The sequence below is a fragment of the Nelusetta ayraudi genome, unplaced genomic scaffold, assembly GCF_046127955.1.
Source record: "Nelusetta ayraudi isolate G7.1 ecotype Tasmania unplaced genomic scaffold, CSIRO-AGI_Nayr_v1 ptg000070l, whole genome shotgun sequence".
In the NCBI taxonomy this organism is placed as follows: Eukaryota; Metazoa; Chordata; class Actinopteri; order Tetraodontiformes; family Monacanthidae; genus Nelusetta; species Nelusetta ayraudi.
This window is the reverse complement of record NW_027466120.1, coordinates 4,950,001-4,974,690: the sequence shown is the minus strand read 5'-3', so window position 1 is coordinate 4,974,690 and position 24,690 is coordinate 4,950,001. Positions and strand designations below refer to the sequence as shown.

Genomic DNA, 24,690 nt, shown 5'->3' with positions numbered 1-24,690 from the left:
CCAATCTTTGACTTAATCTCTGAGACCTTAATCAAACAGTGCAGCTCGTATGATTTTATCTCATGAGTAAAGTCTTGGCTTCAGATGACGTTCAGTTCATGACGGTGTTCACATTAGCTGCGCTTCCATTACAGATTTTCGCAAAATGAAAGCGATATTTCTAAAGATTTCGACAAAGTACAATTGCGATTTGCCGGTGTTTCCACTGAATGGTGTGAAGCGCATAAACTGTAAATTCTCACGAGACACGATTTTACAACAATTACGTTTGCTTTTGTTTGTTTACATTTGTTTGCTGTCAAGAATGGTCGTTACATTTTTCCCTTTGATTACTTGTAAAAAAAAATATTCCGTCTCCTCCCCCATCCAAACATAAGGCGCCATTTTCACTTGCAGTAAACTGGTCATATGTAAATGCAAAAAAGTGTTTCCATGACGCTTTTGCAATATTGCTATAAAATATTGATGCGTCTGAAAAACCACCTCATGAGAGCGTAAAAAAAACCTTTTAGCCATATTTGAGAGGTTTTTCAAAGTTTAGCCGTTTCCATTACCAGTTTTTTATTGCAATATTTAGGTTTTGCGCAGAGTGGAAACGCAGCTATTGACAGCATGCAGGGCATCATTTTTTTAATCCACATACAGTTCTGTCTGGAGATAAAGGCAGGGTGTGCAATTAGTTTTTGTCTGTTTTAAATTAAGTTGTTTTTAACCAGCCGAGTGAATCACCTGACCTGTAAGTAAGCATGTGATTTAGTTCCTGACTGAAGGCAAAAGGCCTCAGAAGGAGCTGGAAACGAATATGGCTGCAGTACAGGCCTGGCAGAGCATCACCAGGGAACATGCCAAGTGTTTGTTTATGTCTCTGGATTTCACACAGTCCCCGAGTGCGAGCATTTGGAACCAAATACTGACTATATGAAGACAGTCAGCTGATCCGTGCCATCAAATCTTCATTAAAATATCTAGTTTATGGTGTCACGCGCGCTGTTATTTTCCACTAAAACCCATCTGCTGGGAATTGCGGTCCTAGTGTTTGCAGTGTCACCTGAAATGGACAAAGTACCCATGTTGCATCTATCTTGAATAATTAGACTTTGGCACAATAATTACTCACCAACATGGGCGGGCGTGGATATTAATTTCCGTTCTTAAATAAACAACAGTGGAGGGAATAAAGTAAAGATGAATAACCAGGACGGTGACTGGTGTACAAAGAGGCGTTTACCAGCCTGTAGCACATTAACGCGATTATATTATGCAGTAGACCACAGTGTTTTATTTCAGTTTATTTATTAAACTTTTGTTTCACCAGGTAAGAGAGCCACTGAGGTTGAGATCTCAAGGGTGACCTGGCTAAGAGGTCAACAACAAAATATTAGAATAAAATTAAAATGAAAACAGTGTGGATGTTTTTCATGCCTTTTTGCATTTCAGAGGTCTTTGTCTAATGAGAAAGGACATGTTTTATGAAGAATGTGGGCTTTTTGGAGGACACAAAGATAAACCGCATATAATGCTGAGCACTGAGGTTTCCTTTCACACTCCCGTGACTCGGTGCAGTTGCGGGCTTTCAGCTGCGATTTATCCACCCTAATAATATTTAAGCTAAATCACAGAAGGTTTACGTTTTGCTACCAGCGGGCGTTCTCAAGACTGTGCAGGATAAACTGCACGCGTTTTAATGACAAGTGTGTCTTTCTAATTAAAGGTCTGACCCGCTACATCTGAAAAATCCACAATGCGTATTGTGCAGCGCCTACGCAAACAGCCGACAGGTAGGCAGCTCGGATGTCACGTTTGGAATGGGTTTACAGAATAAAGACAAACTCCTTCCAATCAAATTGTCTGGTCTGATCACTGTAAATGCAGCATATTAACCACAAAACACTTGGCTTTGAAAATGGAAGGGGGTGTGGTGGTGGTGGTGGGGGGGGGGGGGGGGGGGTTTCCAAGCAGAAGCTCATCAAGGGCCTGGACAGAAGTGCACCGCTTTGCATTTCCCACAGAGTCTGCCTGTAACGTTATTATACGTTTCGGGGTTTAAATAGTGGGCTTAATGACCGCCTGTACATTAGCCAAGCAGAAAGACGACTATTTGGTTGTGAAACACTAAAAAGCAAGACGGGCTGATATCACAGCTTGTTACATGAGAGGATGTGCTGAGCTGTGCTGGCACACTGGAAACAATTTACATTTTAGATCTCGACCAGTGAGCTCACATGCAAAGGGGTTGGAGGGTGGGGCAGGAGGCTACATTCGCAGAGGGCTTCAAGTCGCTGTCACTGGGCTGGGCTGGGCTGTTTGTGCACTTGTGCAATGCCCCTTCATAATTTAGATCGCCCTCTGTAAAATGGGCATAAAGATATATGTTTTCTGTAGGCTCCTTGTTTGGATTAGCGCTGATCCCGGCTGCTAAGCAAACACTTGGGCCGAATTTAGGGGTATCTGTCATGCTTGCTTGCTCCAGCCCCACCCCTGAGACGCGAGTGAGGGTCATGAGACTGGAAAGGCTGACAAAAACAAATCTTTAATCAATATCTGAGCCCTGAACGCAAAACCCTCCCTCTTCCGTCTCTGTCTCCGAGTGCTCTGGGAGTGACAGTTTTTCTTTTTAATCTGTGCCCACATTGTGGAGAAATTGCAAGCTAATGTTTTGGCTATAGATCATTCAACAGATCGCTGCCGGCGGTGCATATCCAAAGTAACAGTTTGAATGCAAGCGCTTTTTTTGCACAGCGGCTCAGTGCCTAATATGGCTTAAGGATGTGAGGGGCTGTGTAACAGTCGCTGTTCTTTTGTAGCTACACCTGAAATATGGGGGAAAGGGAATCACAGAGGAACGGGGAGTCCAGAGGATAAAAAAAATTTGGCTCTCATCTCTGTCCAGTAAGGAGTGCTGTGAAACTGAATTAGGCCTCTGGCAATGTCTGTTATCATTAGGTTGGATGACAGCCATCTACTGGGCTGGACTGAGGAAAAAAAGAGAGAAAAAACCCCTCCCTCCCCCGAGTGTTTCAATTCCAAAAATTAGCAAAAAGAACTAAGCTCAGAAGTTTTTCATCAAGTGGGCTGAGGCATTTTGAGCAAAACCACAAACAAGATAATGCTCATTTATCTTTATAACCTAAAGCCAAGCAACAAGTTCTCAACAGTGAACAAAGATTCCGTGCGTGGATAACAAAGTTACGTCGCACTGATCACATCTTCGTGACTTCATAACATAATAACTTGTTTCCATATTTCTCAAAACGGTGGCTAAGGGATACGAAGAAGTCTGATTCTAAAAATAGAAAGAACATGGTGTTGTTTCACTTGCGGATGCACCCTCACTGACACACAACCTGCAGAATGTTTTCTTTTCTCCCCAATAGCTGACTTTTTAAGAGGCTATGAGCTATTTGATCAGTTGATCCCTTTATTATGCAGACACAAATACAGGAAAACATCAAATCTTCACAGTGAATAGAACAGAAAACATCTTTAAAAAAAAAAAAATTGTGCCACCAGCATCCACAGCAAGGGTTTCAGTTTCTACAGCATGCAGTTTCCCCCGAATGGGATGTGATCATATACATTCATATACATTCAGGGACATCATAAGAAATGCAACAAGTGCCTCAAGCATACTCGGTCTTCAACCCGAGGAAACATGCACTAATAATGACATGGAAGGAAACGTGTCAAACAATCGTGATGACAGAGTTCAGACCAAAAAGTGCTGCGGCGGGTTAATATGGGTGAGGTGAGTCGTCGGCAGATGAACACAAAAAAAGGCGGAGATGGATCCTGACAGCCAAGGTGCAGTGGTCAGCCCATGACATGCCGTCAATTAAAAGCAATCAATCTGGTCATGAGGCATGAAAGTGGGAGAGGGGTGTGGGGGGGGGCTGTTGGAATGAAATAACCTCCCCATCAAGCCATCTAACATCGCTACATGTCGTGACTGCCGGGTTGATTTAGCGTTTGCAAAGAAACACAATGTTACAACTATTTTGCACTCGAGCCGTACGATAAAACAAACGCATTTTGAAATTCAAGGCGAAAATCCGAGAACTTTCGAGACGCTTCAAAACGGCCGTTCAATCTACAACGCTGTAGAAGACCACCACCACCGCTTGACCACTCGGCGGCCGGAGCAGCTGATTGGACAGGAGCCTCCGCGCTCCCCTGCTGGTGGGAGATCCAGAGCGACGACACGGCAGAGCAGCAGAGGCAGCGTCGAATTTCCTCAGCAGCAATAACAATGATTGGGCCAATCACAGTCTAGAGGCTAAACCCTTCCACCCCCCGAGCCACAACATGATGGCTCCTGATGGGGGGACGAGGAGGGACGCACGTCCACTCATAATAGCCACGTGCCAGAGTGGGGGGCCGAGAAACCAATTATCTTTATCATTGGGCCTGTAGCCTGTTCGATAACTCTCCCAGCGTACAGTGAAATTACCCAGCCGCCCACGAGCGACAAAAGAGAGAAGTCTCACCGAACTTGACCGTGGCGTTGCTAAGTTACAATGAGACTACAACAAAGGGAATATTACATGGCTTCTAGCGATAGCATCTGGAATGACTGTTTGACCCGCAACACACAGCGGCTGTTGTACGAGGCGAGGAGTGTGTGTGTGTGGGGGGGGGTTGACTTAGAATTTTTTTCTCTCTCTTTATTTTTTTTTAACCGCCAGCAGGAGAAGTGACTTACACTACATCTCCCTGGACAATATTTTGCACGCGGTTGTGTTTTGACCCCCCCCCCTGAGCGCTCACCCAACATTCAACACGTGCGTGGATTCCTCACAATGCACGACGAGTCCACGCCAGGGCAATAAGGCGTAATACGGTAATACAGAATAATCAGGGAGGACTGTCAAAAAGTCAAAGAGCCGGGGGGGGGGGGGGGGGGGGGGTGATGGGCGGGGGGGCAGCCTGGGCCCATTACTGGAAGTTCAAAACACATGCACACACGGTTAACTGCCTGCAACAAACTGAAAATGACTCTTTATGTGTTTTGTAGCCCTCACCAAGCTCACCCATCCATAAAAATCCCATCTCAAGGAGAGCAGAGGTGAGGTCTCTCTCCCTCGCTCGCTCTCGACCGCCGACTCCCGCTCTCCTTCCCTTACGCTTCACCCCCCCGCCCGCCCTTTCTTTTTTGGGGGGGGCTTTTTTTTTTTTGCTTACACGCGCACGCAAACAAAGCCCGTCTTCTCCGTGTCATAACTACTCCCACAATTACTCAGGCGATTACTCAGATCGCTGGTTCACCTGCCCGTTTGGAGCCGCCGCGTCCCGTCTTGGCGAGGTGGGAAGAAAGAGACGGAGAGAGAGAGAGAAAGAGTGAGGGAGAGAAGCCCTGCGGGCTAAACGCATTAAAAACAGGGTGTCTGACACGGGCGCTGGATACTGTAACACCACGCAATAACACCAGGGAAAATAGCAAGAGCGGCAAACGCTCTTGTCACTCACGGCTGTCACACATGAAGGGGTAACACAAAAAAAACAGTCTGTCAACAATGTCCCCGTTATGGTCTCCACTCCTTTTCCATAGATGTGCACCATCAGTCCCCTGCCATTAGGCCTCCTAAAACATTCCCTTTTAGGAGAAAAAAACAAAAAAAACTAGAGGATTTGGTGTGGCAGAGCTTTCCCAGACACAAGTCGGATGAGCGCTCCAACAAGGGGTCGGGGTTTGTTTCACACTCTCTGTTTAAAAAAAAATGACACCACATGAGAACAGTTAATTACCCCTCGTCTCCAGTCTGGATCAACAGAGTCTCCCAGACGTAAAGAGACGGCCGCGTTTATGAACGACGACAAAGCGGCTCCCGTCTGCCGAGGAGGACACAAAGAGGCCAAACGCAGACTGATATATATATATATATATATATATTTTATTTTATTTTTTTCTGAAAAATCCGCCCGCAAATGAAATCAAGACTGTGGCCTATATATTTCTGGCCGATTTGTTTGGGTTGTGACAGATGGAAAAAAAAAAAAAAAGCACTTGTACGCTAGACTTGTAAGTGCACTGAACCGAAGCGATTCCCACTGAAGCCGTTTTTTTTTTTTTACAAGTCATAAAAAGCTCAGCTGTGATGCTGTGCCGTCTTTGTTCCCGGCACCCCCTAGTTTACATATCTCACACACAGCACACACGTAATGAGAGGGTGGCAAAGGCAAACACTGATCCATCTGAAGTTAAAAAAAAAATAAACAAGCGGACAAAACTATCACGGGACGTTGTTTTCAGCCAAACATGCTTGCTCTTTTCATCAGCTATTTCTTTTTTTTTTTCTGCTACGAACATCGCCGACTCACGCTGGCACAGGTCCCTGTTCAGGCACCAGAGGAGAGCGGAGGTAAGAGTGAGGCTGTAATTGATGGCTGGAAATGTATGCTTTTTCTCTGAGGGTATGCTCAGGTCCTGATCCCACGGCCTCAACCCGAAACAATCACTCTTAGTTAACGACAACACTTCAGCTATTGACAGCGTGATCCCGTAAAGCAGACACTTCAATCAACAAAACAGCCGGAGGAGGTGTTGTGTGTTGGAGGGGAGTAAAAGCGGGGGGCTGGGGGGGAGACGAAAGGGGGGGGGGCAGCATGGGGGTCGGATGAAATCAAGAGGTAAATAAATGAATCAATGAATGAATAATAGATTTGGCCAGCGAGTGGCCCCTTGGAAGCGGCGATACAGTATTAATAACTGACTCTTACTGTTGGTCTCTGTGTCATCACTGATACTCTTAGGTGGACCGTGGCCAGCATAACACACTGCTGATCTGTACATTCGATCCGGATTACGAACTTTCTTCAGTCCTTCAGGGGGCAAAAGAGAAAAGTAGAGAAAATCGAGCAAAAGAAAGCATTCTACCAGCCTGTGATAACCCAAGCAAGCTCCCCATGCAAGAGACATCAACCCGGCAGTGTATTGAAATACATTTTACACACACACAAACAAGAGCTGTTTTTTTCAAATACATCTCGCAAAAGTTCACAGAAAAGCGGAGCAAACGTAAACAAATACAACTTTACTGCGAGTGAGAAAACGAAGAGTTCTCCAGTAACAATGTATTTTTTTTGGAACAATGAAAACGTGACAGCGAGAAGGGTCACCGTGACTCCGCAAACCTGGCCTGGCTTTCACGCTTGTCGGTGACGCTCCCCGTCGCATCTCTGGTAAACTAAATGAATCAATACAATCACAGGGCGGAGGCGGCGCCAAGGAGTGGGTAAAGGTCTATTACAGGCAGGCGTCGGGAATGATACGAATCAGCAACCACAGACCGGACCTGCATGGGTCCCATCCATCCACACCTCACCGATTCAATTAAAAGGTCGGTGGAAAAAAGGGGGGGAGAAATGGTGACGCCTGATTCGAGACTAAAACTGGGCGAGAGCGAGTTGTTTGACATGGCGGTGGAGGTTAACCTCATCGTTCTTTACAAAATAAGAGAGGGAGAGAGTGGGGGAAGAAACAGCTACACCATTGCTGCACAAGCACTTTCGTAAGTTAATGGCTGACTGAGCGCATACTTGATGTTTTGCCACCACTCGGCGCCGAACTTTGAGTGAAGTGATAATTTCGTGAAACTTATTCCAGAGGAAAATAAAAGCGGCGATATTACCTACTGAGCAGCCGAGGCTGCGGCCTCGCTCACAAAGCAGATCATCCTTGTGCGCTTGTTTTCCCACGTCACTGAAGTTTAAACCTGGGGCTGTTTTGTGTGTCGGAAAAGCCTTTTGTCAGTGACCTCATATGCATTTTTTTTTTAATTTTAAAGTTAATTTGTGATGTTAGTGTTCCACGATTGCCAAAAAGCCCTTCATTTAAAACCGTGTTCCTTCGGACTGTGACTCCAACAGCAGTTGTGATGCTGCAGAAGGAGCCGTCTCATTTCTCAAATTTAGCTCTTGTTACGTTTTATTTGACTGTCTGACGGACGAGAAACTTCCTCTTGCGGATTTATGAGAACATTGACAGCAAGATTCATCCAGAACAGTCTCACTGTATGATGTATTGGGCCTGGCCATTCTGTGCCCCGCGGGCCTTGTTCTTATAGTAACAAACCCCACAATGCCTTTTATAGGTATGAGGAGAAAGAGAAAAAAAATATACCCAAAGGCCCTGACAATCAGTAGGAGTGGTGAGAAATACCCCAGGATGTAAACGTCACACCAGTGAGCGAGACTGGGTCACGGCCCTGGGGTTTTAGCGCGAGATGTAAGCCTCCGTGTGTGTTGTTACGGGCCATCATAAGACCTGCCAAACAGTGACGAGAAACCGGCGCTGCCCGCGTAGCACGAGGACAGAGCGTTGAGGAAACACCGTCAGCCTTCTCTGAGAGACCACTTGGCACGTGTCATGCGGGAACTTAAAGTGGCGTGCTTGCACACATCGCACTCTAAACTAATTACAGCGGAAAAACTAGACACGGGGAGGAAAGAATCAGACTGGCCTTTGCAAACAGGTTCACATGTGTGTGAACCTGCGGAGATGTGAAGAAGTCACCTCCCCGTGCCTCCCTTACTCCTCCCCATTGTCCTTTTTCTTTTTTTTTCTTTTTTCAGTGACCAGCCTCTCAGGAACACTGAAAATAACTTAACCTGCTCAGCAAGGGGACTTTCAAGTCAGGGTTGTCAGTGAGTTCACCCTTTGTAAGGGGAGGAGCTGAGATGAACAACCACAGCCTATTTGTGGTTGTTAGGTTATATAGATGGATGCATTTGGACTATACACCAAGAGTGAAGTCATTACCATCATAAAACTAGATGTCTTTATTTTTTATTTTTATTATTTTTTTATCATTTATTTATTTGCCAGAGCTCAGACGGATCCCTCATATAGTTGAGTGCGCGTCTGTAGCTCGATACCACCCCCTGGTGGGACTCTGTATAGCGGTTGGCACACTGACATCCAAACAACTGAATTCCCACTCTTTTATCATTTCCCCTCGCATGGACGGAGCCAATTTGTTTACACTCGTTTCAAACATTAAAGTGAGTCCACATCAAAAATGAATTCACGTTTGAAGGTGGTGACACCAAACTCTGTTGAAATTCCAAGCTCATAACAAACGTGTTTTTGAACAGCTCGGAAACAGCTGGACCCAATGATATATGCCTTTTTGCTTCTCTCCTTCTCGAAAATTATGCAGCTGATTTCAAAGTGGAGCTGTTTTGTTCCTTCATTGGTCAATACAAATTGAATAAATGTAAAGAAAAACAACATACATTTAGAGGAAAGGCAGGAAATAGCATAATACATTTATGAGTATGAACGGTGATTCTAGCCTTCCCTGCTTATTAAAAAAAAAAGTTGAACATTTAAGAGCATAAGCACAATTTAATTAAACATGGACATAAGGTTAGTAGGCATAAGCATGTTTGCTGAGATACCAGAGAGCACATTTTAATTTGCTGGATCATCCAAGTCACGCTTGCCATATGTAAAATATCGTTTAGGTCCACAATGCAAATAGTCTTAACATTAAGACACTGCCATCTGTTCGAGAAGGAGCTCGTTTTACGTGATCTTGTTTGTATAAATCGGTGTTTGGTTCGCACACGAAGTGTCTCTCCCTTGCATGACAGATGTGCTGTGTGTTAATCTCCCATTGACGAGAGAAACGAGGAAACCCGGGCGTTTATTTTGGTTCGTCATCCGATTAACACAATTAAATTAAAAATAAATAAATAAATAAATAAACGTGCTGTTGCATTTATTTTATAACTATTATTTTATTTCTGTTTCGCCCCGTGCGTAAAGTACTTGAAGGTGCCGGACTCAAGACACTTCCACTCTCCATTCTCCCCGTCTCCCTGCTCTGGTGTGATGGCATTTCTAGTGTGAGAAGAGGGCAAGACGCGCCGAGCGGGCGACGACGACGACAACGACGACAGCAACGTTTTGATGCCAGTGTGTCATGTCAAAACCACAACACGGTGAACACATTGTCGGCGTTTTGCAGGACGCGATATCCGTGCGTTCGTGAGAAACACCACTTCTGGCTCGCTGACAACATTCGCCGAAATGCCGGGGGGGGGCGAACACTTCGAAGGGAGGCAAACTGAGCGAAACCACGGAGCAAAACTACACGACTGCGTGTAGAAAAAAGAGTGTCTACACAATTACTGACAGCGCCTTGGGTGCAAGTTGCAAATGTCGACCGCGGACGAGCGGTGTGTGGTGGTGGTGGTGGTGGTGGTGTGGCGGGGGGGGGGGAACTAAGAGAAAACCACGCCGCTTTCCGAGCGGTGTGACGAGGAAAGAAGTTAGTGGATGCCGATGACATGTTGTCATTAACTTCGCTTTGTTCGTAACAACTTGAATTGCTCCGACGACTGACATAGAGGTGGGCGAAGAAGCACAATCAAAAAGCCAAAATAAAATGAGAAGCCGGACTTCATGACGCGTTCAATGTCTGTTTGTTTTGCTCAGCGCGGCGCGCTTTAAGCGTGAGGCTACGGTGAGAATAGTGGCTGGCTAGAATGCAGGCTAATACTAGCTGGCTAGGTAACGTCTCCACGCTTTAGCTGGGAAAGGACCGAGCCGCTCTCTGCCGACACCATTTCCCCGCTTGCCCTCCTCTTCTTGCGTGTGTGTGTGTCTCCTCGGTCGGCGAGGAGTTCCGGCTCCTCTCTTAACAAGCTCTCTTTACTAGTGGCAAAAAATTAATCCCATTATATTTCCTCTTACCTTCCGGCTTGTTTTCGGCAGCCATTTCCCCTTCACGCGCAACATCCTCCTCCTCCTCACGACCGTGGGTACCACGCGCGTGCACGCCGAGGACAGCACGAGGAGGGACTGACGGGTGCGGGCGGCGAGTCGGTCCGGCCGAGGCGAACTTACCATTGGCTGCGCGGGGCTGAGTGACAGGGAGAGGCAAACACAGCTCGCAGCCTCACCTTGACACCGCCAGGCAGCCGCGCGTTCCCCCCACCCCCTATAGTGAATTTAAAACAGCTGAGGGATGGTGGGGGGGGCGCCATGCGGGGTCCAACATGACACTTTGATTGTTGTCAGAAGACAGCTGTGTTCGGGTGGGTTCAGGGGGTTACGTCTTCCATGCAATTATCATAATTAAACGAATTGTAGATGTTTGCTGTTAGTGTCGTCGTCAGGACCGCACCAACCTTATCAAGACTAGAGAGCATCGAGATCGAGACAAGACCAAGACATTTGGAGGTCGAGCTTCATAAAATTAAAAGAACATAAATTAACTCAGGGGGTGTGTCACTCTGGGTGTCACAAACAGAGCAAAACAAGGCAGCAGCTGGATTATTTCCCATTAAATGTCATTGCAGTGTAGAGACGAGACTGAGACCCTTAAAAAGTGATTTTGAGACCAAGACCGATTTTCGAGTACAACAACACTACAGCTGTGTTTGGGAGTTGGGGGGGGGGGGGGGGGTGTTACATCTTCCATGCAATTATAATTATACAAATTGTACATGGACATGTTTGTGGTAGTGTTGTTTTCAAGACCGCATCAACCGAGACAAGACCAAGACTTTATGTACCAAAGAAAAATAGCAACAAAACAGAATAAATGACCAATATCTTAAAAAAAAAAAAAAAAAAAAATGAGTTTGCTACATAAATGGAACAGCAAGATTTCTTTTCAGCAAGGTTCTTTCAATAGTTTTCTTTAACATTTTTGCTGCTTTGCCAAGTGTTTTGAACCATTTTCCAAAAAAGCAACTTTGCTTCATAAAATAAAAAACAAACAAACATATTAACTCTAAATAAGGGGCAGATCACTCTGGGTGTCACAAACAGAGCAAAACAAGGCAGCAGCTAGATTCTTCTCTGTTATTATCTGTCATTGTAGTATCGGCTGAGTCTCGACCGGCTTTGGTGAAAAATCCCAAATCCGCCCAGTCTGAGACTGAGACAAGACCGAGTCAAACAAAAAAAAAACAAGACCCTTAAAAGTGGCCAAGACCAATCTCGAGTACGACAACACTATATCTGCGGGGCTGTTACATCTATCATGCAATCATCATCATCATTAAAGGAATTGCAAGTATTTGCTGAATGTTAGTCCAACACAGACTCCAACAATGCCATTTGGATTTGGAGCAAAGATGGTATAATTCAGCCCTATTGCACCTCGAATGAATTGATCCCTTAAGTCCAACATGCTTTACAACAAGATAGTTAGATTTCTCCCCCTGCAACTTTTTTTTTTTTTTTGCAAAGTCAATTGGTAGCCTAGGAAAACCAATTGAAAGCAGCGAACAGATAAATTGCGGTATAACACGGTCGATCAATCAGCTGTCTCCAATGTCAAGTTATTTGAAAGACTGTGAACTGGTTTGTACCCTGACTTGTCGGACTGATTTCAGACAGTTGCGACATGACACTGACAGCTGTGAAGATTTGTGGAACGTGAAATCTCACCTCCTCTGAGCCCATTCGAGACTGGAGGTTGCATGGGTGCATTTCTGCGAGTGTGACGCACAAGCTGCTTTCGCGACGGATGTCCTTTAAGTCACCTTAATATTTTTACGTTCATATTTTTTTTGGAAAGAGCCACTCTATTGGGCTACAGTGAACCATCTTTTGTAGACGTGTAATTGTGTAGCACAAAGTTTTCGCACAAAGCAGCAGGACATCTGAAAAGTCCAATACTAGCAAGATTCCAAAAATGTTTTATATAGACATACCACATGTAAACCGAGTGGTAGAGATGGCCCAGTCAGGTTGAGTTTGGTTTCAACTAATTGTTCAATAGAAGCCAAGGACTCAAAATGTGCTCGACCAAACAGTTGAACAGAATGGTAAAAGGTTCAATTTCCCCATGAGTTTCCCGATTCATGAAAGCAATAACTTTGTAAATACTAAAACACTATCGATTTTTTTCCACTGTTATTTGCGCAGTTAAACACTATTGCAAATCCTACAAGATATAGTTGATTTTACAGAGCGCGTCCGGTGTGTCAGCGACAGCAAAGAGAGAGAGAAAACAGCGCTTTGGTGGCCCCCGGCACAGGAATGTAGTTTTGAGCCGGTGGTGCTGAATGGACAGCTCCTCTGCAGCGTCCTGCCTCTGCTCCTTGTTAGTCACAGCGCAGCAAGTCTAATGAACCAATGAAACGCCTCAGGGATTTTGTCTCAACTTTCTGTAATCACGTAATCACATGACTATTTTTTAAACAATGGTTTAAATGTAAAAATAAATAAATAAATTAAAAGTAAAAAAACAAAAAAAAACAACAACAACAAAAAAAAAACAACACAATTTAACTCAAAGGTGTTTTGAAAGCACAATACCAACCACCAAATGAAGTACCTTGTGTTTTATTCGTTTTCATCGACACACTACATGACAAAACTACAAGTTTTATTATGGTAATTACAAATTCGAAACGTGCTCTACTTCCACGTTGTGCTTCAGCCGCATCGCAAGAGGGCGACAGAGTGCACCGCAGACGTTTCTAAGGTGACGTAAAAGGAACGAAGAAGGAATGACCGGGAGTAAACATGGCGTCTTCCTTGGACGATGATGAAATCCTAAATGATGATTATTATTCTCTGCTCAATGTCAGAAGAGAGGTACAATTTGCATTTCTCACCCCAATAGGCATCTGTGCGAGTGAAGATAGAAGTTGGTCGCCACTGTTCCCACAGCTGCTATTTCACGGTTATTTGTAGAATCACATGGGACGCTCGCTAGGTAGCTAGCTGGTGACCCTCGACATTGCTTTCTGTTCTACTTGACACAAACTGGGACAACAGGTTGCGCGTTTACAACTTTATCGACTAATGTGGCCACCTGACAAGTACGATGTAGAGTCTTGTGTTGGGTTGATAGATTCAGCGTTAACTTTAACAAACTTACAGCTCTTGTGCGTTTAATTATAAACTTTTGGACGGAGGGTGTCTCCGAGTAGCGAAATCAACAACTTTGTTTATTTCAGTTTCATTATGTGACACATTTGCAAAGCAAACGTGTTTGTGTTCATCTGCGCCTGTCAGTCTTTTTAATCATGGAAATATGATGTAATTTTTTTTTTTTAATTTTTTTTAATTTTTTATTTTTTTCAGACAGATGTTGGACTCATTTTTATTTTTTACTGAGTGCAATTGTGCCGTGAAAGAGTAATAAATCGTGTCCGATTAACCATTTTTAACACCGTATGTTTTCATTATCTTTATATCGATAAAGTATGATGTCTTAGATATGGACTATCAACTACCGTTCAAGTCGCTGGTTTAGCGAAAGATGAATCACAAATGGAAAAACCAATTGCTCTTTGTTTGTATCATTTTTAAGAACATGTAATCATTTGATAATCTCGTGTTGCAGGCTACGCAGGATGAGTTGAAAGTAGCATACCGGCGATTGTGCATGCTGTACCACCCAGATAAACACCGTGACCCTGAACTAAAGCGTCAAGCAGAAAAGCTTTTTAACCTTGTACACGAAGCCTATGAAGGTAAGAGCACTTGCTGCTACACTGAGCATTGGCTATAAAGTAAGGTCTTTCGATTGATTTTGTTGCTTCTCCTTGTCTTCGTAGTCCTCAGTGACCCACAGGCACGAGCCATCTATGATATCTATGGCAAGCGAGGACTTGATGTTGAAGGGTGGGAGGTAAACCTTATATTATGTGACTGTGACTGTAACTTTTTTTTTTTGCCATTGTCACATCATCATTGTCTTACCTTGTTTGACTGGACTATATGTTTAGGCTTGTCAAATTTAACAGGTTGCTAACGAGGAAGATGTTGTCATTGTCATTTAGTTTCCATGGCAAACTAAAGGCCTCAGGCAAAACTACACATTTCATCCTAAATTACAGGGCACAGTATGCAGTTTATTTTTGCCTTTGCAAACTTCTGATATTCACCTGCATATTGGGTGCTAGACTTACATTCTCTCTCAGTTTGCCTTTTTAAGTACAGCAGATACTGATAATTTAAAACATTGAGGGAAATATTGATAGCTGTGAATCCAAAAGTTTGCATTCCAGAAAATATGGGAGCGTGACATTGCAGTGAAATGTCTGTTTTTTAGAAGTGCCTGCCTGACTGCCACCATCAAACCACAGTGCGCTTTGCATTCAAGTCATATCTTTGTGCCCCAGGTGGTGGAACGAAAAAGAACCCCCGCAGAGATCCGAGAAGAGTATGAGCGTCTTCAGAAAGAGCGAGAGGAGAGAAGGCTTCAGCAAAGGACCAACCCAAAAGTATGCGATCGGGGAAAGAAAAAGCTCATTGAACTTTCAGAGATCCAGGCACAGCAGGGAACTACGCAGTCTATAACACTTATGTCTGAACGTGTTTTTGCAGGGAACAATTAGTGTGGGGATTGATGCCACTGACCTCTTTGATCGGTATGAGGAGGACTTTGAGGACACAGTTGGAGGGGGATTCCCACATGTGGAAATCAACAAGATGCACATATCACAGTCCATAGAGGTGATGGCTTTGGAGCCCGCTGGGGATTTTGAATGCTAGTTCCTCCAACAATTATTGCTCAAACTATTCTGTTTGAAATTCTTTTTTTTTTTTTTTTCTTACATTCGTGTGTCATTCATTCCCCTCCGTTGCACTGCAGGCTCCTCTGACCATAAAAGACACGGCCGTTTTGTCTGGCTCTTTGTCAACCCACAATGGAAACGGAGGCGGCACCATTAACTTAGCCTTGAGAAGAGTCACCTCAGCACAGGGGTGGGGAGAGGTATGCTGCACACAGTCGACATCACACTCGCATTCTGTAATATGGAACAGCACTTGCATCTGTTCCAGCTTTTCTCAAAGCAAATGTCTAAGTGAGTGTTTCCATTGAGATGATGATTTAATTAAACATTGTATGTGGGCACACAGGTAGAGATCGGCGCTGGAGACACCCACGGACCTCTGTTAGGAATGAAAATATTCCGAAACCTGACACCTCGTTTGTATGTGCTACAATGCAAAGAAAAAATGAGCCGTCCTTCTGTTTTTTTTTGTTTTTTTTCCTTTTGGTAGAATTAATGGCCTGCTGAATGTTCATCTTACCTTTTATTTTTCTCAACTCAGCTTTGTGACCGCCCAGTGTGGGCTCCAGTTTTCATCCCGGGGCGTGCGTCCCGGGCTCACCACAGTGCTGGCTCGCCACCTCGACAAAAACACTATGGGATATCTGCAGTGGCGCTGGGGTATCCAGTCCTCAATGAACACCAGCATAGTCAGGGACACCAAGAGCAGCCACTTCACCTTCGCAATGCAGGTTTGCAGCCAGCATTTGAATTTAATCTTCCAGCCAGCCGAGACACCTTGTAAATTAACAGTTGCTTGTCAAAAGTTGTGTCAAAAAAAAAAAAAAGAGATTTTTTTTTTCCCTCCCCCTGCAGCTTGGCATTCCTCACACGTTTGTGATGATGAGCTATCAATACAAGTTCCAAGATGACGACCAGACAAAGATTAAGGGCTCAATCAAGTATGGAATACTGAAGTTCTGTTCTGTTTATTTTCAAGTTATTTTTCTGCATGTACTCTAACAGCTGCATCTCTGTGCTACAGATCAGGTTTTTTTGGGACTGTGATAGAGTACGGTGCCGAGAGGAAGATCAGTCGACACAGCGTCCTTGGGGCCACCGTTAGTGTGGGAGTTCCCCAAGGCGTCTCCCTCAAGATTAAGTAAGTGCAGCTCTTTGTTGAATTTGCTATTCTTTATGGGTTCAGAGGGTTTTCACCCACAGTACCAGTGTCACAATATGGTGTTTTAATTAAGTTGTGCCAAGATAGCAGCAAAGAAAACTCTCAAAATTCTCTAAAATTTGTCTTGTGTCTTTTCTTGTATTCTTTGTCAAGACTTGGGTATGATACCAGCTAACTTGGTCATGATTCTAACTTGCATGCTCTGAATTAATGACATTTCCACTGCTTTCTACTTTGAAAAGTAATAGAAAACTGTCAATGTGGAATACATTCTCTTCATTTATGAGGGTTGAAGGATATGGCTTGGCTGCTGTGTTCTTAAATTCAACTTGTATGGACAACATTTCTTGAGAGAATTTCAGTTGACTTTGAGGATCTCTTACAAACCAGCATTGAATCCGACTTTCTATTTGCAGGTTAAACAGAGCCAGCCAGACGTATTTTTTCCCTATCCACCTGACCGACCAACTCTTGCCCAGTGCTGTATTTTATGCCACAGTTGGACCACTGGTTTTCTACCTCGCCATCCAGCGGCTCGTTATCCGGCCCTACATGCAGACACAGAAGGAGCAGTAAGAGCGCTTCACCTCGAATTCTCATTTCATGCCAGAAAGCAGCAGCACATGCATTATTATAGGCCAACTTTATGAGCTCATTTTATTTCCCCATTTATCTCCGATCCTAACAGGGAGCTGGAGAAGCAGCGGGAGAGCTCGGCCTCTAACATTGCCAAGAAGAAACAGGAGGCAGAGGCTTCCGTAAGTGACAGACGTGTGTGTGTGTGTGTGTGTGTGTGTGTGTGTGTGTGTGTGTGTGTGTGTGTGTGTGTGTGTGTGTGTGTGTGTGTGTGTGTGTGTGTGTGTGTGTGTGTGTGTGTGTGTGTGTGTACTATTTTTTTTACTATTCATATTAAAGTATCCACCTAAGTCTGACAAAGTGGCAGTATTGGATTAGGTTTAAATAAAAAAAAAAGTAATAACATTAGTCTTCTCCATATGTGAACTCTCATTGAAATGACTATGTATCCCTCTCCTCCTCCCTCTGCCCTTTTTTTTTTTCCATCACTGAAGGTGTTACTCATGCAGGAGTCGCTGCGCAGGATCATTGAAACGGAGGAGTCTCGGATGGGTGAGATCAGTTATATTCTAAAGTCGGCCTTATCCACGAATGTCTTCTAAGCTGAACCATTTCATTATCATGCCTACTAAACATTTTTTATAGATTTCTGGTGATTGACTAATCAATATTCTGTGATACACATTTCCGTTTTCACCCCATGATTCTTATGGATGACATCTCTGCCCTGCAAAATCTGCCCTTTTTTTTTTATTATTATTATTATTATTAGTTTTACATTATGTGATGCAATCCAAGCCATATTTCAACAGCTTTAAGGAAAAAGGCTGGCTGGTACATTCTTAGGACCTTGTGCCCTCTGTTCAAATAGTTCTATTTGCTGGCTTTTTATTTGATTTTAATAAACATACTGAGAAAGAGTTCTCGACAGACAGTGCCCCCCACTCCCCACCCCCCGAACCCCCCTTTTTTTTTTTTTTACAGAAGGGAGTTTGTCAGCGGTAATTGGTTTAAGACATCTGTCACTGTAGAGGCTGCTTTGATTCTAGTGTCATCACAGGTCCTCTAAATTTGCTCTTGTAAAATAGCAGTAATTACACACACACAGCTGCTCTCCTCTATTGAAATGACACTCCATAAAAAGGTTGCAGTGTTGTTTATGCAGCTATGCAGCAATTAAAATGAATTGTGTTGCATCTTTGCAATACACTGGTAATTATTTTAACAAACAAGAGTTGCTCTGGCTGTGTTTTTAAAACGATATGCCTCAAATTGATGGCACTTAAGATTATGGTTTTTGTATAGTTTATGCGGGGGTTTGTGTTGTCAATTATTTACAGTGTATTTTGTGTTTTGTTCTGCACCCTTGGTTGAATAGAAATTAAGTATTAAATAATCTGATTCTGAATTCTGAACCAAAGCAAGTGAGACCTTTTAAAAGTTGTTCTTTGTAATATTTATTTTTCAAAAATATTCACAATATTTCAAATGCTGACTTCTTTTTTTCTTCAAAAACTAGGTCTTATCATCCTCAACGCCTGGTATGGGAAATTTGTCACGGACAACAGTCGGAAGCATGAGAGGGCAAAGGTCATTGACGTGACGGTCCCTCTTCAGTGTCTGGTTAAAGACTCTAAACTCATCCTCACTGAGACCACAAAGGCAAGACCAGCAGTCCACAGCATAGTTTCCTAACACATCCAGTTAATCTAAAACCAAAAGTCATAACGTTGGCAAGACATTTACAATTATGTACAAACTTTTACGGAAGCCATAAAGTATTTAGGCACAGGCATATTTTAATATTGTATTCAACAACAAAAAAATGTGTAACATTTTTTTAAAGATGATTTGCTTTCTTTTCCCCCCTCAGATTTTTAGGAAATATATCCAGATTTTGAGAATGCACCAAGAATATTTCTGGCATTTCAACTCATATTGCATATGCTTTACGAAGGATTCATAATTTGAATTAATGATGAATTTAATTTCTATCCATAAAATTTTTAACATACTTGTCCAGAGCTTGTTGCAATCCTTAACGCGCTGTGTGATGATTCACTTTGTCTCTGGTGAATGACTCTCCCTTCTCTCTCTAGTCGGGACTTCCTGGGTTCTACGACCCATGTGTGGGGGAGGAGAAGAGCCTGAAGGTGCTGTATCAGTTCCGTGGAGTCATGCATCAAGTCCTGTCAGGAGACAAAGAACCACTCAGGATACCAAAGCAATGTAAGTCCCATGTATAATTAAGTATGAGGAAGATCATATACTCTTCTTTAACAGTCTTCTCTCCCCCTATTGCAGATGTTACTGTCAGTGGGGGAATTTACCTAATTGTATTAATACATTTAATGAAACATAAATTGGAACCATTTATCTCCTCTCAGAGAATGTTTCTTGAACCCACTTCAATAAATTACCTGCCAGGAGCGTTTTGTCTGACTTCCTCATTCTTGTCATTTACTATGCAGCACACAGGATCGATGCGGACACATAGGAGCCCTCCGCCTGACAGAAAGACACCCTCATCTCTCAGCTGTTGGACAGGAGAAGCATAAACCTGTTTTTAGACACAACGCAGACTGTTGTTACTCAGAAATTGTGCATTATATGTGGTGTTTATATTCATCTAAATATGCAGAGTACAGACTGGACTGAGGTCAGTTCAGTGGTCAGAGTTGTGGCCTGCTTGGAATTGATTAGTGTCACCAGACAGTAATGGCTACCACCTCTTCCCCCAGGTCATCCAGTTGCTGGTGTCCTTTTGTTTTGGTATGACTTGTAATTTATAATCACTGTACTGTATTGTACACAATCTGCAGTGCCTATGATTGAAGACATGACTACACCTCTGTGTGTTTGCCATATTATTAAAAATCAGTCTCTCTTTACGCTGCTGAACTATTGTGGAATTATTTTTGTAGGACTTGTTAAAAGAGCTGTATTTGTATGTGCTGCTTCAGTTGTAGTTTTTTTTCTTCTTCTTTTTTTTTTTTTTTAAATTTTAACGATGAAGAAATATTCAGTAACTGCTAAATTACCAAATATCAAAATTGCTAATGATTTTGAAGTGAGTATTTTAGCCACTTCCTCTGAACTCAGGGTTGTCTATCCCAGCTGTCTTCAGGCAAAGGCAGGCAGTTACACCCTGGACACCAGTTTATCGCAGGATCACACGTGGAAAGACAAACAATCCTTTCCACTTACACCCATAGCCAATTTAGAGTCCCAAATTGGCCATATTTAGATTATGGGATGGAGCCACGCAGACACATGGAGGACATGCAAAATCCACACAGAAAGGTCCCAGACCTCGAACCCGTGACCTTGCTGTGAGATAACAGTGTTAACCACTGCACCACTGTGTAGCCCAAGTGTTTTCATTTTAATGTTTAGTGCTTTTATGAGTTGGTTGTTATTTTAACTTATAAATGAAAAGAATAAATTAAATATCAGTTCTAATATCAATTCCCCCGATTTAAAGCTAAAAGAACACAACTACATAATATAATATAACATAATATAATAATGGACATTGTTATTATAAACAGTGAATGGTAAAGTGCAAATTGTGGAACAGAAACCGCATTCAAGCCGTGGATTATCGTTTGCCCCGCCTGTTTATGACGTCATTTAGCGGAAGAGTTTATTAAAAACCCAAGATCAGGGTTTGCTTTTAGTATATAACTGCACGTCCCGCAAGTAAGCCGATTTGGCGGAGTTAAGACCAACACAGTATTGAGATTTATCGCCTAACCCCGCCTGCGTCTCTATCCGGTGGAGAAAACGAGCGCATGCTAAGGTTATCCGATAGGTTCAGCAGTCATAATGGAACTGTCACGTACGATCGGAATAGTGTCTACAAGTGCAGCCAGTAACCGAAATTAAACGTCGCTGTCTCGCATTGTCCGTTTCCCGGGTTTTAAATGCAGTGATTTGGTCGTTCTTTGCTGCTGGCGGTTGCTTCACGAGACGAGTTCGACCGTCCTGACTTCCGGGTTCAATCCTGTCAAATACTTGCCCGCCCCCGCGATAAGCATCGCCTGACTACTCTGTTTTTGCTGGACCCAGAGAAGTTAATAATAGTTCTGTGCAATTTATCAAAGGCGCTGGCCAGTCTGTCGTCTCGGGTCTGTCCCGAGGTATGAAAAGAAAATATAAACCTATGGGTGCAGCTCACAGCACGGGTTCGGCCGTAAACAAGAAGTTCATGTCGGATACGCAACCCTCCGACGCGCTTCCGCAGGGAGACGTAAGTAGTTTTGAAAGCCATTGCAAGTCAGTCTGTGAGAGTCGAACAGTAGTGTGTGTGCCATCCGGATACTACATTTCAGACATGTGACAGCCGTGGACGCCTCTTCACCCCCTGCAGCCCCTCGACGTAGTGTGCGTCACGCCCAGGTGTTTCCCCCTTGTCTGAGTCACCAAAGTTGTCTTCGTTGACATCGAGTGCTGAGCAAACTGTCGTCTTACGACATTGGGAATGTGAAAGATCAGCGTAAGAAACCACTTTGCCATTCAGCGGCTTCGCTGAGTCACGAGCCACGTCTCTCTGCAATACACAAAACAAGCCTGGCATCCTATTTCAACCATTTTAAGAGCCATGCACATGACTCGCCTGCAATGGTCCCTCTCCCATATTTGTGTTATGATTGGCTCCTGTGTTGTTTCGAGTGTTTCAATCCCACGTCGGTGCTTGGAAGCTGACTTGACGTACCTGTGTCCCGTCAGTTCTTCGCAGCCCCTGTGGATATCCTGGAGGAGATCTTCCTGAACCTCCCACCCAACGAAGTGGTCAACGTTTGCCGGCTGGTGTGCCATGTGTGGAAAGACGTGGCCGACAGCGAGTCCTTGTGGCGGGAGAGATGCAGAAGAGAGAGATTTCGGATCCCCGCTGTCTCTCAAACGCCCACAGACTGGAGGATGTTTTACTTCCTGTGCATTAAAAGGAGGAATCTTCTCAAGAACTCGACAGCGGAAAGTAAGAAGCGTCAACAGCTGCTCCACTCACACTTGAGAGGCATTCATATGATCACTCAACTGCTGAGCAACAGATTGGCATTCAAAATAGGAGGGGATTTGTCATCGCTGTCATACCTGTTTTTTTTGTTGTTTTTTTGTAGATAAAATGGGGGATTGGCAGATATTGGAGAACGGTGGGGATAACTGGAAAATAGAGCGTGTCATGGTGCCACATCCAAATAAAGTGGTCCAGAAAAACTTTGTTACTTCTTATGGGTGAGTTTCCACTGATTTCCCCTTCCAGTATTGCCACATTTCTACTCCGCAATAGCAACAGAGCTTTGTGTTTCCTGCAGAAAGTGCATAAAGTCGCAGCTGATTGACTTGGCGGCAGAGGGCTACAGCCCGTCGTTCATGGATCACTTCCAGCCAGACATCAAAATATCAGATTGGTGAGTTTAAAACACACACACACACACACACACACACACACACACACACACACACACACACACACACACACAAGAGGGCACTCATAACTTTAACTTCCCTCTGCTTATGGTTTGTCACGAATGGGGAAATAATCGCACTCCAAGTGTTTTCTTTTCTGAAGACATAGATTTCACTCTAACGATCAAATTCCTCACAGATAAGGTTTGCACGAGTCAGGTGTTGCTAATAATGACTGCTAAGTAAAATGATATATTCAGGCTCAGTGTCTGTTTCCTTTGTTTCATCAGGTACGCACCAAGGTGGGATTGTGGCTGTAAATATGAGATCCACGTTGAGTTGCTTAACCAGAGAAAGAAACCTGTTGAAACCTTTGCCCCTGAGACTATCTACTTTGAGCAGTGGAATGATCAACAGTGGAATCAGGTAGGTGTGGCACAAGCACCTTGGAAGGAATGAGTGTAAAGGTTAAAGATAACCGTGGCTCTCTGAATGTTCCCTTTTTTTGTAGATGACCCATACGTTCCAAAACTATGGCCCTGGAGTAAGATACATCCGGTTCACTCATGGAGGCAAAGACACACAGTTCTGGGCAGGATGGTACGGCATACGTGTCACCGACAGCTCAGTTGAGATTTGTCCAGCAATGGACACATAGACCTGACAAATTCATGTAACTGCTGCTTACTATATTTTGCCTAAAATTGCACCTTCTTCACCTTGTACTGTCTGTCTTGTAAATTGTCATTTTAGTATTGGATTATCAATATCATATATCAATTAAATCTAAACAATGCATCATCATCACAACAGAAACGCCATGCTATTCAAATTTGAATTTATGGGTTAGGATTTAGTTCAAGATTCAAGTTTTAGTTTCTGTGTTTCAAGTCTGCCTTCTCCTCATAGCCTTGTGCTTTTATGTTCGCGGGAGGGGCAGTTGTTTCAGAACCAAAGAATAAGCCATTGATATTAGTAGAACACAATGCCATACCTTTGTTTGCATCTGAGTCATTGAGTTAAAGGCCAGGTTAAGTCCACCGTGCGCTTTGAAATTCTTTGCACTTACCCATGTTCTCCTACTGTTATATAAGCCACTCTATTGTGCAGTCTTTAACCAACAATGTATCTGTCCAAAAACTGACATCTGCTCTATTAATAATGAAGTACGGCACCGGTAGTATTTAAGTTATTGTTTATTTGTAATACTGGTTCATTGTAATGAAAGTTACAGTACAACTCTTGTCAGTGTGAATAAAAGTCATATTTCAAACAAGCTTTGTTAAAATTGCTCCTGGCTGAGTTGAGTGTCAACACGGCTTTCCTCAAACCACAGTTTGGTGGTGGTGTTTTTTTGTACTCAGTCAATAAGTTATGAATGATTCTCCTCCTATTTACAAATTCAAGCACACCATCCAGGAATGGGTATACAAGCGGAGACAAATGGAGATGGGTCTGTCATCTGTTAGGTAGTGACAAAAAAATATATTGTGCTTATTTTCCTTCAAAAAGACGACATAATGGACTTCCTGTAGAGGGTCAACATTGCATCTCAACGCCAATACACTCATGCAAACATCTGCAGATCTCTGCCGTAACAGGTGTAAATTCATCATGACTTTATTTGGCGAACTAGAACACCAATAAAGCATTATATAGAAATGTCATGTGTACAAATATTCCATGAGAAACCAATTAGACGCTAATGATCCAATATTAATTGACAAAATCCAGTTTGATGAATTTGTTTGGCAGCAAAAATAGAGATGCGCAGGATTAATGTATCATTAAAAAAAGTACTTCCTGTAGTGCTGGGAAGTGTGAATTAGTGTCAGTATACTATATAGTCTTGTGTGCCACTTCAACACATTAGTTTTAGGAAATTCTTAAAAAGTAAAGAGTGATACTGGGACATGCTAGAAACCCAATCTTACTGAGCCTCTCCATCTGTAGAATAATGTTAAAATACCACTACACAGTGTGAATAACCCCTCTCCAAATGCGCTCGGTATTTGTGAGTTTAAAACTGAAGGTTCCGTAATGTTGCCCAT

At 43.4% G+C, this 24,690-nt stretch overlaps 4 protein-coding genes across 12 annotated transcripts in view; 2 read left to right on the top strand and 2 right to left on the bottom strand.

Moving 5' to 3' along the window:
- camta1a (calmodulin binding transcription activator 1a) overlaps positions 1-10,853 on the bottom strand; it is a 285,492-nt gene extending 274,639 nt beyond the window's left edge. For 6 of the 8 annotated variants that reach the window (XM_076041849.1, XM_076041850.1, XM_076041851.1 and 3 more), the window contains exons 1-2: positions 10,697-10,840; positions 6,715-6,816 (exon numbers count right to left, since the gene is read on the bottom strand). In XM_076041849.1, the coding sequence (XP_075897964.1) occupies positions 6,715-6,816; positions 10,697-10,721 (127 nt within the window). In that variant the 5' untranslated portion in view covers positions 10,722-10,840. Of the gene's footprint in view, positions 1-6,714; positions 6,817-10,696 lie in introns of all 8 variants that reach the window. The other 2 variants (XM_076041856.1, XM_076041854.1) reach the window with 2 other exon arrangements.
- Positions 10,854-13,419: 2,566 nt separating this feature from the next.
- On the top strand, positions 13,420-20,128 carry dnajc11a (DnaJ (Hsp40) homolog, subfamily C, member 11a). The gene is made up of 16 exons (XM_076041978.1): positions 13,420-13,558; positions 14,313-14,442; positions 14,527-14,600; positions 15,094-15,195; positions 15,299-15,427; positions 15,567-15,689; positions 15,836-15,909; positions 16,031-16,220; positions 16,345-16,430; positions 16,514-16,630; positions 17,068-17,223; positions 17,340-17,409; positions 17,722-17,779; positions 18,747-18,889; positions 19,327-19,456; positions 19,699-20,128. The coding sequence occupies exons 1-16, from the start codon at positions 13,487-13,489 to the stop codon at positions 19,722-19,724; spliced, it is 1,680 nt and encodes a 559-aa protein (XP_075898093.1). The 5' UTR covers positions 13,420-13,486; the 3' UTR covers positions 19,725-20,128.
- Positions 20,129-20,927: 799 nt separating this feature from the next.
- LOC142898618 (F-box only protein 6-like) lies at positions 20,928-23,915 on the top strand. The gene is made up of 6 exons (XM_076041640.1): positions 20,928-21,479; positions 21,959-22,208; positions 22,351-22,465; positions 22,546-22,641; positions 22,930-23,065; positions 23,151-23,915. Exons 1-6 carry the CDS (start codon positions 21,372-21,374, stop codon positions 23,295-23,297), a joined length of 852 nt encoding a protein of 283 aa, XP_075897755.1. The 5' UTR covers positions 20,928-21,371; the 3' UTR covers positions 23,298-23,915.
- LOC142898619 (cell division control protein 42 homolog) overlaps positions 23,818-24,690 on the bottom strand; it is a 4,365-nt gene continuing 3,492 nt past the window's right edge. For both annotated transcript variants that reach the window (XM_076041641.1, XM_076041643.1), the window contains exon 6: positions 23,818-24,690. This exon is cut by the window's right edge and continues 322 nt beyond it. The gene's annotated coding sequence lies outside the window, so the exon portion shown is untranslated.

Coding starts and splice junctions, on each gene's coding strand:
- LOC142898618 (XM_076041640.1), top strand. CDS start 21,372: ATGAAAAGAAAATATAAACCTATGGGTGCAGCTCACAGCACGGGTTCG. Junction 21,480..21,958: donor ACGCGCTTCCGCAGGGAGAC/GTAAGTAGTTTT, acceptor GTGTCCCGTCAG/TTCTTCGCAGCCCCTGTGGA. Junction 22,209..22,350: donor CAAGAACTCGACAGCGGAAA/GTAAGAAGCGTC, acceptor GTTTTTTTGTAG/ATAAAATGGGGGATTGGCAG.
- dnajc11a (XM_076041978.1), top strand. CDS start 13,487: ATGGCGTCTTCCTTGGACGATGATGAAATCCTAAATGATGATTATTAT. Junction 18,890..19,326: donor TCCTCACTGAGACCACAAAG/GCAAGACCAGCA, acceptor TTCTCTCTCTAG/TCGGGACTTCCTGGGTTCTA. Junction 19,457..19,698: donor ACTCAGGATACCAAAGCAAT/GTAAGTCCCATG, acceptor TTTACTATGCAG/CACACAGGATCGATGCGGAC.